The sequence below is a fragment of the Ciconia boyciana genome, chromosome 6 (assembly GCF_034638445.1).
Source record: "Ciconia boyciana chromosome 6, ASM3463844v1, whole genome shotgun sequence".
NCBI lineage: Eukaryota > Metazoa > Chordata > Aves > Ciconiiformes > Ciconiidae > Ciconia > Ciconia boyciana.
In genome coordinates this window covers 22,357,133-22,371,494 of record NC_132939.1, presented here as the reverse complement: position 1 = coordinate 22,371,494, position 14,362 = coordinate 22,357,133, and the positions used below count along the sequence as shown (strand labels likewise).

The following is a 14,362-nucleotide window of genomic DNA, read 5'->3' as shown; positions in this document are numbered from 1 at the left end:
AGGCCATGACCTATATTTGGTTGGCTGTGGCATACAGTAGTGTGGCATACAGTAGTGTGAGTGGGCATGCTGCCATGCTAACAGATGACCATCTGTAAAGATGGTGCCAGGAGATGAACTTCAATGGCCTGAGCCTTATGGAGATATTTCAGGCATTTTTTTCCCCATAGTTTGCTCACTGAGAATAAAGGGAGAGGCCATTTCTTAATCTGTCCCAGAAATGAGAACACTTCATCAGATCCAAAATCCTTTTCTCTGGCTGCATTAAGTTCATCGCTCTGATAAATTCACATTAAACAAAGGGCAATGATGTGAGCCTGGCACCCTGGCATTGAAACCTCCAGCTCCGGAAGCAGGCGCTGGGGAGATCTCAGTCAAGCACAGCTCTGCAGTTTGGCTGTGTCTCTAGCGCAAGTTCTTTGCCAAAATCCTTGAGTATGAGCAGCTGGGACATGGGAGTTTGCACATCCTCCCTGTCTGAAAAGTCCACTGGGAAAGCAAGCTTTTTCAATTTCACTTGAAAGCTCCCATCTTTCTGTTCTAAAGATGCCTTACACTTTCTGAAATAAATGCAGTAACTGTAACACTGACAGGGCTGCCATGCCCTACTTTTTCTTCCTCTCATGCCATTCATCCTCTGCCTTTTGCTTCTTTTGTAGGGACCGGATGAGAACGTCGGTCAATGTAGTGGGGGATTCTTTTGGTGCTGGCATTGTCTACCACCTTTCCAAGGCAGAACTTGACACCATTGATTCCCATCATAAAGGGCATGAAGACATTGAAATGACCAAGACTCAGTCAATCTATGATGACATGAAAAATCATAGGGAAAACAACTCAAACCAATGTGTTTTTGCAGCTCACAACTCAGTCATAGTAGATGAGTGCAAGGTACCTTTCACATTTATGGATATTGAGACATGTATATAGCACTGCATGCTTTATTTTATCTTTTTTTTTAACCTGCATGTGTTTTTCAAATTGTTCTGTAAATAACAACGTGACAAGGTCCATAAATCCCAGACATTTTGAATGAGTTTGAGCAATTCAAAAGATGGGTTTTTTTCACTCTTCTTAAAAGTTGTCATTTGAGGGGAAAAAATCATGTACATTGTTTACATATCAAAAGGCAAAATGCAGTGCATTATGGAATATGCCAAGACACGGAGAATATGGCATCACCTTCTATGCATATTTACTGAATTGTGTATGGCAACAGAGAACTTAATTGCCAACCCAAATGAAGGATAGCTGCAATTCAGATACAGGTGTTGTCATTTGCTGACTGCCTCCCATGATACGCTGTTCAGAAGTGGACATGTTGAATGCACTTTAGCATCAGAATGCTCACTCCTGCACTCATACAGCGTGCTTACGCTTTGCTTCCATCATCGTTCCTGAGTCATTAAGACACAAACATAATATTCGCTTTCTAATCCTTGCTGTAACTAACATGGATTATTAATAGTCATAATAACATCTTGATCAGAGCAAAGTGAGCTTGAGAAACCTAACCAGTTGAATGAGAAAACAGTTGGGGAAGTTAGTGGTTAAAAGTTTACTAAGCACCCACCACTAGGATGGGGCAGTTTAAAATCAAGAGAGAGTTTTTGAAAAAGAGGAGAGAGAGAGAGTGAAACAAGATGGAACTTTTAATTTCGTAGTCTTTTTAAAATTTATTAATACTCTGATCTGATCCTGTACACTGTCTTTGACACAATGAATTTGCCAGTTAGCCTACCTTAAGCATTTATCCAAATTTATCTTGCATCTTCCAGTTGCCACAACTGAGCCAGTATCTAACTGTGAATGCCTACACTAAGTCCATTGGCAGATCACTATATATATTGGAAATATAAGTCCTATTCTATCACTTTCACTTTCACCTGTTTCAGCCTGGCTGGAAATGCTCTTTAGAATATATTTTTGTCTAATGCTTACTTCTAGATAATATCAGGCCAAACCTGAATTTCCAGGGGAAAAATTAATACAGAATTCAGGAAAGAAAGAACTTTAATCTTATCCTAAATTTTCCCCTGAATCTTCTAAGTTTTTAATAAAATAATTTTTTAAAATGAAAACAAACATTTTGTTCTGATATGGCTCTCCTCTTCCTCTTCTGACCCACTCTTTTTCCATGAGAAAAATTAAAGAAAAAAAATTTTGAAATGGAAAGAGAATACATGTTTACACAAAATTAAAAATTGTCATTAATTTGTGTTTCTCAAAAAAGGAAAGGACACAGAAGAGGTAAAAATTTGAAGGAAAAGAGAAACTCCCTGAAAAGAAAGATCTCATTTGATAAAAGATTTTTTTCATTAAAAAGCGTGCGCACGCACACATACACTTTTTGATTAACTTCTTTTGGAACTTTTGGAAAACCATTTTTCAGTGAAATAGACTATGCTCATTTCAGTGGGTTTAAGACAAATTCAGCTACCATATATCAGTCTGAATCAGGTTCATGGAACTGAATACTGATAATTTTCTCTCCTTCCAGTCTCTCCCATTTGCACAGAGATCCAAGTCAAGCTAGATAGTAGCCTGTTGATGCAATACTTGCTGTACTTTCTTTTCTCCTTCAGTTTCTCTTATCACTTCCCTCAGTTGAGGCATTAGCTTACCTCAAAAACATGGATTAATGGTGCGGTATGTCATCCTAAGCACACCCTTTAATTAAAATTTAGGACCAATGATTTATGAGCTAGAAGTGTTTGTCCTTTTTCATTGTTTTAGGTTTGCTCTGCTTGCAATCTCATTTTGCACTTTTAAACTCATGAAAAGAGCCAGAGTTTACTGGATTGAGCACAAGACTGACTTTGAGCAAGTCACTTGTCTTGTCTGTGTGTCTGTCTGCAAGCTGCCAAAAGGATGTGGTGTTACAGTCTGCTTTATAATCTATGAATATATGCTGACATTTGCAAAGCATTTGGATCATGTTGAAGTGGTCTACAGCTCCCAAGTGTTAGAGTAGCAAAAGCAACAGAGTGTAGGATTTGGGGCTTCAAAACAGCCAGCTGTTAAATCTGAAGAGACATCTTGTCATCCTGTCAAATGCACTGCTGGGTTGAAAAGCTCACTGCAACTCTGGTCAGAATTTGGAAAAGCTAATCTACTAGCATGTTCTTTCTACTTACTTTCTGTAATATAGTCCATGTATAACGCTAGTAGTTTATAATTTTGCATGGTCAATGTATATTTTTAATAAGTAGTTTACCTTTATATGGGGGTAGAGTGGTTGTTATTGCATGATATTTTTGTATTTTTTTATTTCATATTTCACATGACTCTATGTGATTTTCATTTCTGAATAAGCTGTTCATTCCTGTATTTGCATGTTTCCCCTTTTCAATTAAGAAAAAGCTTGACTATGTTTAAAAAATCAGTGCATTTTGTCATGTTTCCATGTCCCAATGCTTCCATGCATCCAGTTTATCCAGCATGGGGAATTTCAGCTCTGTCTTTAAGTTTTCATTTGAAGCTGAGGATGTTAACTTACAAGGTAAGTTAGGAAAGAGTGAGCCATCCATTTAGAATTAAATGAAGAGTTCTCTCACAATTATAAAGATCTCAATCACTTTTATAAAGTTAAATTGACATTTTATGTTTTTTAAATTTTTGAAGTCATTTGACTGGAGCTATCTTTCTTGAAGCATGGGTTTATTTATAGTGATTTCTGGGTTGCAATGTACTGGCCAGTGTTCACTGTGAGTTGGTAGGTCACTATAGGTCTTCTACCATACTTAAAAACTAAAAATTTTAGCACATATCTTTACAGGCAAGAGTGATGTTTTTCTGTACTTTGTGTGAAACAAACATAGCATTACATAGCATTGAATTTTTGGTTTGACTATAGTCAAAATCTTTCACTACATTGTTAGAAATAGTGGTATGATGAACACTTTCACAGCATATCTTTTCCTCCATTTCTTTAAAGGTGGTGTAATTATAGGTGAGTTTTTATAGATACCCATCTGTGATTATTCTGGCCTTGCATATTTTTCATGTCCTTGCATCAGCTACCCTGCTTTGCTAAGGAGTTCCACTGAAAAGATATGACTTTCTACATTAAAAAAAAGTAATCTGTTTTTGAAATAATCCAGAGAAATCTATAGGAGATAGAAAGGAGTAGAATCTGAAATATTTATTAAAAAAAAACTACAGCAAAGGCTAAGAAAATATGGAACTTTTTTTCTACTGCTAATGTTTTCTAGTCAGTATAATAAATGAACAGGAGTCTCACTATTTGGGAGTGTTGTGAATTCTGAATAAATACATTTTACATATATAATAAGACATGGTGTATGTAATTCCTGTAAATGTCATGATCTTCCATATAAAACCCATGGATTTTCTTATGAAAGTGCCTTGGCCTTTAAGTCGGTTGTTGATGATAATTACTTGCAGGTAACACTGGCAACCAATGGCAAATCTGCAGACTTCCGTGTTGTTGAGGAGGAGCCTTGGAAACGTGACAACTAAGGGAAGAGGTTCCTAGCTCTATCTTTAATAAACCCTGAAGCTATCTTCTGGCAAAAGATATCAAGATTAAAGAAGATTTCACTTTTTTCTATTTAACATCTACAGTTTCTGCTTACTTAATTTCTTAACTGAAACTTAGCAAAGATCTCATCAAGTCATTGTAGTGTCTTTGCCAAGCAATGATGCATAACCATCTGTCTCCCTTTTGTTACTGTTTGGATGATGCAGCTGGAGAATACTCCATGCAGTGCAATGTGCTCTCACCCGCCTCCCCTTTCATTCAAGACACAGAGAATGTAAATGCTGCAAAATGAGAAGATCAAAGTGCCAGTACGGTTCACTACAGGGACTCAGGGTTACAAATACAAGAGAATCATAAAACCACATAAACCTTCAAGTGTTTTGGTGACTCCTGTGGCATACCTGATCTATTTAGCACTGTACGGCTAAAATATATTTTGAAAATGTCCATAAAGATTTCTATTTGTTTTAATAATAACAAGCACTGTGCCTAGCTGTACTTTAAACTGAACTTAGATCCAGGGGCAAGATTAATGTATAGAAGTCAATAAATTATCCCAGACATTTTGTTAGATCAGTACAACTAATACTTACCATCAAGACAAGACCTTAGATTTGTATGTGCAGGTGCAGCCTTTATTTTATGATGGGGCTGTGCTGCTTTGTGACCACAATGCATCATATAATACAAGGCAGTATTATTGCAGAGGTGGTAGTTCCTTCAGTAAATCTATGCCTGATGTACAAAATACAGAATACCATGGGCTCAGTTACGCCATTCTTAATCAAAGTAGGTAGCACCTTACTATTCACCCTGCTCCACTGATGTCAGAGGGATTCCTCATGTGGACGGGGCTACTCAAGTAAGGTACTACTAAGATTGATCACAGGTATCATGATTGGGTACTTGATAATGAGCTATAAACAAATTCTGAACCCATTACTCTAAGAAACTGAGACGTTTTGAATGTGATCATCAGTCGCATTTGGTATGCAGTGAAAGCCATCTTTCAAGTATATGTCATGTTTCAGAGAATGGCTAAATCCTGAATTCATTGCTAAGTCAAATTCCATGTAAGGTTAATAGAATTTGGCCAGGGTTAGGACTGAATGAAGAATAAACCAGAATTTCAGGATTTAGACTAGTACATTGAATATACATCTCTCTCTCTCTCTCTGTCTTGCAGAGTAACAATTCATGTAACTCTCTAATGTCAGTGAAATGTTTCTTAGAGCACATGGCATCTGAATTAATGAGATGGTGTTTTGTCAAGATAGTATAGCTGACTCATCCTGTCAGAAGAAATTACAGTCACAATAATCACCCTGTGAAGTGTTTTTAAAGGTGCTTGTTAATAATCAGCAATTTTAAGACACTGGTGAATGCCACTACATTATTAGCAATGTTCTATAGCAAAGCTGAGCCATGTGGCCTTCAGAGGCTCTACCCACAGAACAAGCTTTGTGCAATTTTTGGGGGAGCTCTCAAAGTTTCCCAGAATGAATCAGAATATAAGCAGATGGTGAACTTAAAAATGGCAGAAAACAGAGTTGAAACATTTACGGAAATAGGCCATTCAGTGTCTGTGCTTAGACCTGTCATGGGTTTAAACAGGGATAATGCAGTTAACTGTAGAGTGGTATTTGGCTCTGTAGAAACTATTAAAATATAAATATCATCTGCTTTTGCTCATCTGCATTCATATAAATATCTCTGAAAATGCACACAGACCTGAGCCAGCCAAGGCTACTTGCATGGTTAATGATGTGCAAGATCAAGTCCATTGTCAGAGTATCCCTCATTTAAGCATTTGTTGTCATGGGATATTTTTCTTGCCATTGTATTTTTGTCCTCACTTGCATGCTATGGCTACAATCCTAAGCAAAATGGCCTACATAATTTAACAAATATTGAACCACTGTGAATTCTGTAGGCCTCTAACATGTATTAGAGGTGGAGACCTTTTCCAGAGGCCTCCTGAAACATCTTATGGATTTTTTTTGTGAGGGATGGAATTGTACGATATTCAGAGAAGTGGCAGGCAGGTTGTCTTCTCGTTTCTTCAGCATTGGTATTGGCATATCCAGAGTTAACCTATAGCTAGCTGCTGCTTCTCCCAGTTTGCATTCGAAGACATTTTTACCACTGGGTTATGTGCCAGAAATGTGCCTGGGATGGTGTGTAGGTACTCTAAAATGCTCCCTACGCTGAGGGTGGTGGCTTATATCAAGTGAAATTTGCTGTGACTTGGGTGGTAGTTATATCCAAGAATAACACACAGTGTTTACCCCGGTTTATATCCAGCATTTTCGAGCTGTTTCATGGCACAGCTCACCCATTAATAGATAACTTTCCATCCTCTTCACTGTAGCAGTTTCTTAGGAGCAGCCACACCGATTGCTTGCCTTGAAAGTAGCTTCAGAAAACTGGTCCATACACTTTTACCTGTCATTTGAAACTGTTCAGCAGTTGGAAGCAAATAGGAATGCCAGCAACATGTGACTAAGCAGCTCCACAAAATTATATATTGAGAACACTTAGAATGTGCTTACACTTATCTACTTGGGACGTATTGTCCTTTGAAGAGTGCTTCTTTGGATGGAGACTAGGGGAGGAAGGAATGAGTAGAGAAACTCCACTGCCACCCACCCATAGCGAAGGGAGAATAAATTTGGGTCTTTTCATAGGACTAGAATAGCAGACTGTGATTTAAAAGTAGTAATTCTGTAGATAAAGTAAGTCAGGGACGTTTCAAAATACAATTACGATGGTATTTATTTAAATGTGGATGTGGGAGAAGGAGAAATGTTGGTTTTGGTATACTCTCTGCTTTTAGCCTGACTGAATATTTAATATAGTGTTACTCCAGCACGGCACTGTGTGTTTAACCATCAAAAAGCTTTCTATTTCTCTGGGAAAATGTAACTCACTCTTGGCTTGCATTTCTCAATTTGCTCATTCCACATGAGGCTGAGTTGCTACTTAACTAAATAAACAGAAAATAACCCAGGGACCAGCCACCTTAGCTAATACAAGGTTCATGTTTCAGCAGGCAGTGCTGGTTACTTGCCAGTCTCTTTTTAGTTTCACTGAGTGTTGATGCATTAATTTGCATCTGGCAAATCTTTTGTATTTGTTCGCAGTGCTGGGGTGGCAAAGTTAAAGGAAAAGCACAGTAGAAAGTGATTTGTTTTCTGTGTAGTTCCTAAACAAATTAACATTTTTTTTCTACATTCATCTCATTTGCTGCTCTGTCAGTTCCCCCCACCCTTGTCTGTGCAACTGTGATACCTTTTGACCTTTGGATTGCTGACAGCACACTGGCACATGCAAAAGTCTAGACCAGGCATAGACTCAGCTAATTGTGTGCTTAATTAAGTACATGCTTACGCACTTGCTTTATGCATTTACTGCTGAAGCTAGGTTGGCATTCTCTTAATATCTGTTCGTTGAAACTAAAGCACATGATACATTAAAACTACAGAACAGGTGGAGCACTTCGCTACTGAATTTGTTTCTTCATTGCTTTGCTTAGAAGACAAAGGCTGCACCAGCATTGTAAGAAACATGCGTGGGTCTTATACACGACGGTGCTTCAAAGAGGTAGGGGATAAGGCATTTGAGCCGTATTATGGGATGTGCTCCTTGCATTTGAATCAGTGAGCAACTTAGAATGTCTTTGAAAAACTGTGTTTGCTGTAGTAAAACCTGTGCCTGCAATGCTCGCACTACGTGAAAGCCCCACTGAAATCTATGGGAGTCACAGGCTTCCAGGAAAGGTCAAGTCCCTTCCTGTCTCTGTTAAGTTATGACATTTCACAATCCCATCCTAGGCAATAGTCTTTGTCTGCTATTTATATTGACATTGATTCTCACATCCAAAAGATTTCTGCCAAGATGGTTCTTTTTTGCCTAATTGTTTCTATGCTACGAGTCCAGCAATGAATTTAAAACTCAGCACAAAAATAAGGATCACTATCATTATGTGTTTTTCCATTTCTTCCTTGAGATACAGCTCAAGGAAAAAGAAATCTCCATTTCTTTTTCAAAGCACATGGAATTCCAACTTTGTGCCACTTTAAAACATACAAGTAATATAGATTTCTGATTTGTTGTCCGTCACTCCCAAGGTCATTAGTTTTCCAGCAGTAGATATGCAGAAGAGCAGACTGTTCATCTGAGAAGCTGCAGCAAGAGACTTTGAACAAATTTATTCTGGCAACTGCCTGGATTTTCTTTGCTTCCTTGCCTTCACTTGTGTTGTTGCAGCCTTGTTGTAGCAACACAGCAGCAATCACACAAATCCCCAAAACCATAGGCAGTATTAAACCTCACCTCTGACATTCACTTCTGTAATTGTCTTTAAAAAGGCTCTGAGCTTTAGTACCGGGCTCAGAAGAAGAATCCTGTGGATATGTAAAGGTATAACTGTTTCTCATTTCATTAAGTTCCATTCATCTATTTTTATTGCTGCATTTGAATTAATTTACAGAAGGATAAATAAAGGCAATTTATAAAGATGTACTGTAATATTATTCTGTTATGAGCCAGAAGACTATCCTTGGTTTTATTACTGTGACTTCTAAGGCCACGATTAAGATATTTTTCACATTAGTTATTATGATTGGTGTATAGTCCATTGGGACAATTCACCTCAGCTATAATTCACCATATAAAACTATGTAGAAGCTCCTGTTCCCAGCAGAAAGCACTCTTGGGAAGATGAGTGCTTCTCTCTTCTCTCCAATTATATTGATGATTTTGAAGGAAAAATATTTATGCAATTTCCTTTGTCTGAATAATGATATCTAGAGTGTAGCTTCAAGTACTGCAAAAAAAAAAAAAAAAGGAATCGCAATACTGAAGTGTCAAAGAAGGCAGTCCACCGTAAACAAATTGTTCCGCTTCGCCATGTTATTTTTTGAAGTATTATGTTCTTGCTCACAATTTACTTGAAACAACTTTAGTATTTAGTATTTAGTGCATATTCTTTCCAAAGTCATTGATCTTTCTTCCCACATACACAGCAAGGCTGTGTCTCTCCGTGGTCCTCAGACAAAGCACAGACTCTGCAGTTCCGCACACCTAAGGCAGGACTCCCAGTGTAGTCCCCAGCAATAGTGCTTGGGTACAGACTGTACAATGGGTGCCTCCCTCATTTTTTCCTCCTGATCATATTTGATGTTAAATTGAAATCTGCTGCTATGAATGAGTCAAACTGCTGCTGATGCCCAGGCGCTGGTAATTCTTTTACTTCTTGTATGAATGGGCTCCCTGGCACAAGGCTCTGAGGGACCATCCCTCACATGTGCAAAACCATCCCAGAGTCATCTTCCCCTGCTCAGGGAAAACCTGGTGACTTGCCACTACCGGGTTGATACAAATCCTAACGGATAAGGTGATTGTGCAGTTGCAACTATGAGTCTTATGGAAGACCCAGACTCCAAACGCTGAAAAAAACTAGAGCATATGACTGAGCCACTGAGTAGGTCTCTACTAGTGCAGGACAGAAATAACCAAGAGGCTAATGCAGGATTTGGGGAGGCAAGAAGACTTGTGACATTTCTCATTTCACCCAACCAGTTGATCCTCTTTCAGTTCTAACTACATTCTGCTGCAGAGCCAATGCTGATGGATGCCAGAGTGTCTAATCCTTCTAGTCTGATTTTTCAAAATTCAGGAGTCCTGCAATTGTTTTTAATGATGCTCTGTGGCGCACACCATTACACAAAGGGAAACTGTCATGGGCAGCATCACACAACCTGGATTGTCTGGTACCTGTAATATTGCTTTGTACATAAATAGTATAGTTTGCAGGGATCATTTTTCTATTTTTTTCTACAGTTTTTCAAGGACTGTATGCAAACTGTGTTTACAAATTGATTTTGCAGTCAGTATTGTAGATTATAGCATTTCCATTTTAGTATTTTGTATGGGCTTGTGAGTTCTTGTGTACTACAGGTTGTCCTTCCTTCTTAAAGATAACTGCATACACTTCCATCCAACATATCCTGTTCCTTTCTTATATATCCCATTTCCTGTGATCTGGTGTGAACTCTAGCTTGTAGATTGCATGAGAAAAAGATGCATGTGTGTTTACATTGTTAAATATTATATGCTCAATACTGATTTAGTTATTAATACAGGTTTTGGGGGTTTGTACTTGTTCTCTGGAAACTACAGTGTAGACTGAACTAAATTTCCTAGTAACTGTAATTTACAGACACACTAATATTTTCTTATAATATTTTCTATATGACCGTATGAGGTAGGGGGATAATCTTTTAAAGGTGATCTGTACCTCAGAACAAAACCAGTTTTCTTATAACAGTTAGGATCAATGAAATATTTTTGTGTTACGTTTAGTGATAAATTATAAACAAAGCACAAAATGCAAGAAGCAAATAGGAATTTCAAGATGTCCTTAAATGCTGCAGTTCATTATGGAACAATGTTATAATAATCTGAACAGTCTTCTAGATTGACTGTCTTGGGCAATTGTCCCTAATTTTTGTCATTTTTCCTGGTGTTATCTTTGCCAAATCCTGCAGTTCTTTCTTAGGATCTGATCATGTATAATTGACTGACTCAGAATACAGTTTATAGAAAACTGGAGATCTGGATAGACAAAATATATGTTATTAGGTACCCAGTCCATCTTGCTACAATAGTGTATATGAGTTCAGCCTGTGGAAAGAGTTCACGATTTGGCCACCTACCTTTGCCTTCTTGAAAAGGGACCAACAGAACCACCTTGGGACCAATGTAGTTGGGTAGTATCTGTACAAATACCTCCTGCTTTCTTATGTATTTTAAAGAGAACAACCACTATATTTTTTGACCGGGACAAGCGAGAGTTGCTTCTCTGTTATGGTCATCTGTTCCCATTAGGCAAATACCTGTTGGCATTAAGGCTGTGGCTATAATAATTTCTATTTAATTAACAAGGAACTGTTTTTAGAGGAATAAAAATAAACTAATATAAATATTCATAACAATTATATCCTAAAAAAATCTTTAATGGCCTACTAGCTCTTTGACTGTGATTCAAAACAAAGAAAACATTGAATAGCAAGTAGTGCTGTCCCAGTGTGACTGGGACACAGTGTCTCTTCAACTATTCAGAAATCTATGGGGCCACATTATTCTGCTGAGGTTTTGGAGACTAAATTTCTACTAGATACACATGTAAGAAGTGTGTTGATATACCCTTGTATTTTAATCTCTTTCTTGTATTTTAATCTCTTTCTTGTATTTTAAATCAGATGTACCAGGTATTATCTTAATAGGAACTCCAGGTAGAATAGTGCTGAGTTACTAATAGCTGTAAAACCTTGATACCAGTTTTGACATTTTGTTGAAGCATGATGTCGAGTGCCTCTCTGCACTTAGTGTAGATAATGTAGCTATCAACATGTAATTTCAGTGAAATGGTGTATACAGTATGCATGGCAGTGCTTTAATTTAATTTAATTGGTTTCTGTGTATTGAGCCATAGTAGAAAATTAGACTGTCTTTTAAAATTTTGTTCTACTTTCTGTTTTTCATTTGCATCTGGATTTGTTTCCTTTTGGCCATTCAACTGATTAGGTTCCACAGCTTAGTGACTGCTTTATCTGTCTATTATGGAGTATCCTGTTCTGATAACATTCAGAATCATGTATGCAGCAAACTTATTGTAAATATGTTATTTTTAGTTTTCAGCTATCTAACCAGTGTGGTACATGTTAGTACCTGCATGTGTGTACCTCCCTGGCAGTGAGTGAAAGTGATCCCAGAATAGATTTGCTGCTTTGTGAATGCAGTTGTTGTGACATTAAGAATTAATGTTCACCTAGAATGGTTAGTTTCTGTTTTGTTTTCTTCTTAGTTGCTTGAAATGTTGGGACTCTTTATCATCATTTATCTTTACTCTTTTTACAGCTTATTTAAACAGTAAGTCACTGTTTAAATTGGCACAATGAATAAGGGGAAATCCATCTAACTGCATTCCCCGCTGGATGCCCTGGCTTCTTTTGACTCTTTGTGCAGTGTGCATCATTCAGCCCTTAGTCATGTCACGGCATCGCAGGATCCCTCTGAGTCACTTCCAGTTCCTCCTTGACCACAGACACCAGCAAAGCAAGTGCAGTCACACAGCTGTGACTGGCAAGGCTGCAGGCAGCAGGGAGCTGCTGGTTCTCTCCAGAGTGCCCAAGAAATCAAAGTAGGAAGCTCTGCTTCATCCCCTTGGCAGGAACAGTCTCTGAGAAAGATGAATACACTCATGGGCAAAGGTGCACTGTTTCTTTCATTGTTAAAAAAGGATATTGATAGTTATTGGAAATTAAATGCAAAGCTAAATGCTTCTTGAGCTACTCTGGTTGTTGTACAGATCTGTTATTTACAAAAAGTATGATGTCTGATTATAAAACAGACATATGAACTATATAGTCAGTGGCAAAAATCTTCTGAAATCAGGGCTACAGTTCAGATCTGTGAGAAAATTAGAGCTTTCTGGGGCAAAACCTGAAGGTGGTTCTGAAAGAGCTTGAGACAGCAAGAAGAAGCTGGTTTGTTCCTAGATACCCTGGGCCTGGATCTCATAAATATAATCATCCCCTGTAAGCGGAAAGAGATCAAGATCAGGCCCCAAAGCACAGGAAGTATCCTGCTTGGTGAGTCCCATTACGATGCTTCAGTATGAATTGCATGCTACAGTACTGTGCACTGCCTATTCATCATCCCTTGCTCCCTCTTAAAAATGACCAGGCATGAGCTGGAATGTTTTGAAATGTTTCACATAAAAAGGATAAAAAGGAAGAGGGATAAGGTTGGTCTTTTCCTTATACTCAAAAAGTTCCCCAGATTTTGAAATTACATTCTGTACAGTATCAATAGCACAGTTTGTTTAAAAACTAATGAATGCAGATGGTAAAATTTCTCCCAACTCTGGGCTCTGTTCTTGTATATTGTAGTTGGAATGCCTCCTAGACTGAGTCTATTTTTGTAGTTCAGATCCTTTCCTCCTTACAATGATCGGTAGTCGTTTGCTTTTAATGCTTTCTTACGGTGTGAACTGATTTCTGTAACTTTCATGTATAAAACAAACTAGACATTCTTTCTATACTGGAAATAGTCGTGAATATAATATTTCACTAAGTGTTGTACCTCTTGTGAACATATCATAAATAAATGTTGATTCATAATTTTCATGTCTTATATCTGTGAGTTTTAATGTCAGCCTGGGCTCAATACGGGAATGCTTTAGGTAGGAGTTTAGATAAAGCAGTCTGATGTGAGAGGCTGCCTGTTCTGAGAACTGCAGGCAGGGTAGAAGATGGCCAAAGTGTTAAGTGACTTTGCCAAAGTGTTAGAAATCTCACTGTATCCTCCAGATATTCCAGGGTGCCAGCTGCAACTGAGCTCGTTTGCCACAAGGCCAGGATGCACTAACTACAGTTCTTGGGAATTAAGTCTAGAGAAGTGGGAAGAGATGTTAGAAGAGTAGGAGGACACAATGCAATGGCTGCAGTTGCTTTAGAAACTTCCCTCCCCTGGCTGCTAAAAATTCCTCATAGCCTTTCTAAAAAAAATAATAAATAAAGCCTGTAGATGAACCCCTGGACCACTTTGTAAAGAAATCAGCTCTATTTAATACATGAATTAAGACATGCTCATGGAGTGAACCATGGCCCAGAGGACTGGCAGTTGCTAAGTATGGAGAGAAAGCACCAACATTTATGCTCAGAGTAGCATGCATTACAGAAATAGTGTAACTACCATTGTGTGATCAAGACACAACCGAAACCCAGGTTGTGAGGTTGAACAGTCTGCACAACCCTGGGCTTACTTCTTACTAATCTAACCCAGACCAGC

At 38.1% G+C, this 14,362-nt stretch overlaps 1 protein-coding gene across 11 annotated transcripts in view; it reads left to right on the top strand.

Annotated features, from left to right (window-relative positions):
- Positions 1 to 13,694, top strand: part of SLC1A2 (solute carrier family 1 member 2) — a 103,456-nt gene extending 89,762 nt beyond the window's left edge. For 8 of the 11 annotated variants that reach the window (XM_072863808.1, XM_072863813.1, XM_072863803.1 and 5 more), the window contains 2 exons: positions 660 to 891; positions 4,408 to 13,694. In XM_072863808.1, the coding sequence (XP_072719909.1) occupies positions 660 to 891; positions 4,408 to 4,482 (307 nt within the window). In that variant the 3' untranslated portion in view covers positions 4,483 to 13,694. Of the gene's footprint in view, positions 1 to 659; positions 892 to 3,431; positions 3,503 to 4,407 lie in introns of all 11 variants that reach the window. The other 3 variants (XR_012042918.1, XM_072863806.1, XM_072863805.1) reach the window with 3 other exon arrangements.
- Positions 13,695 to 14,362: the final 668 nt, after the last annotated feature.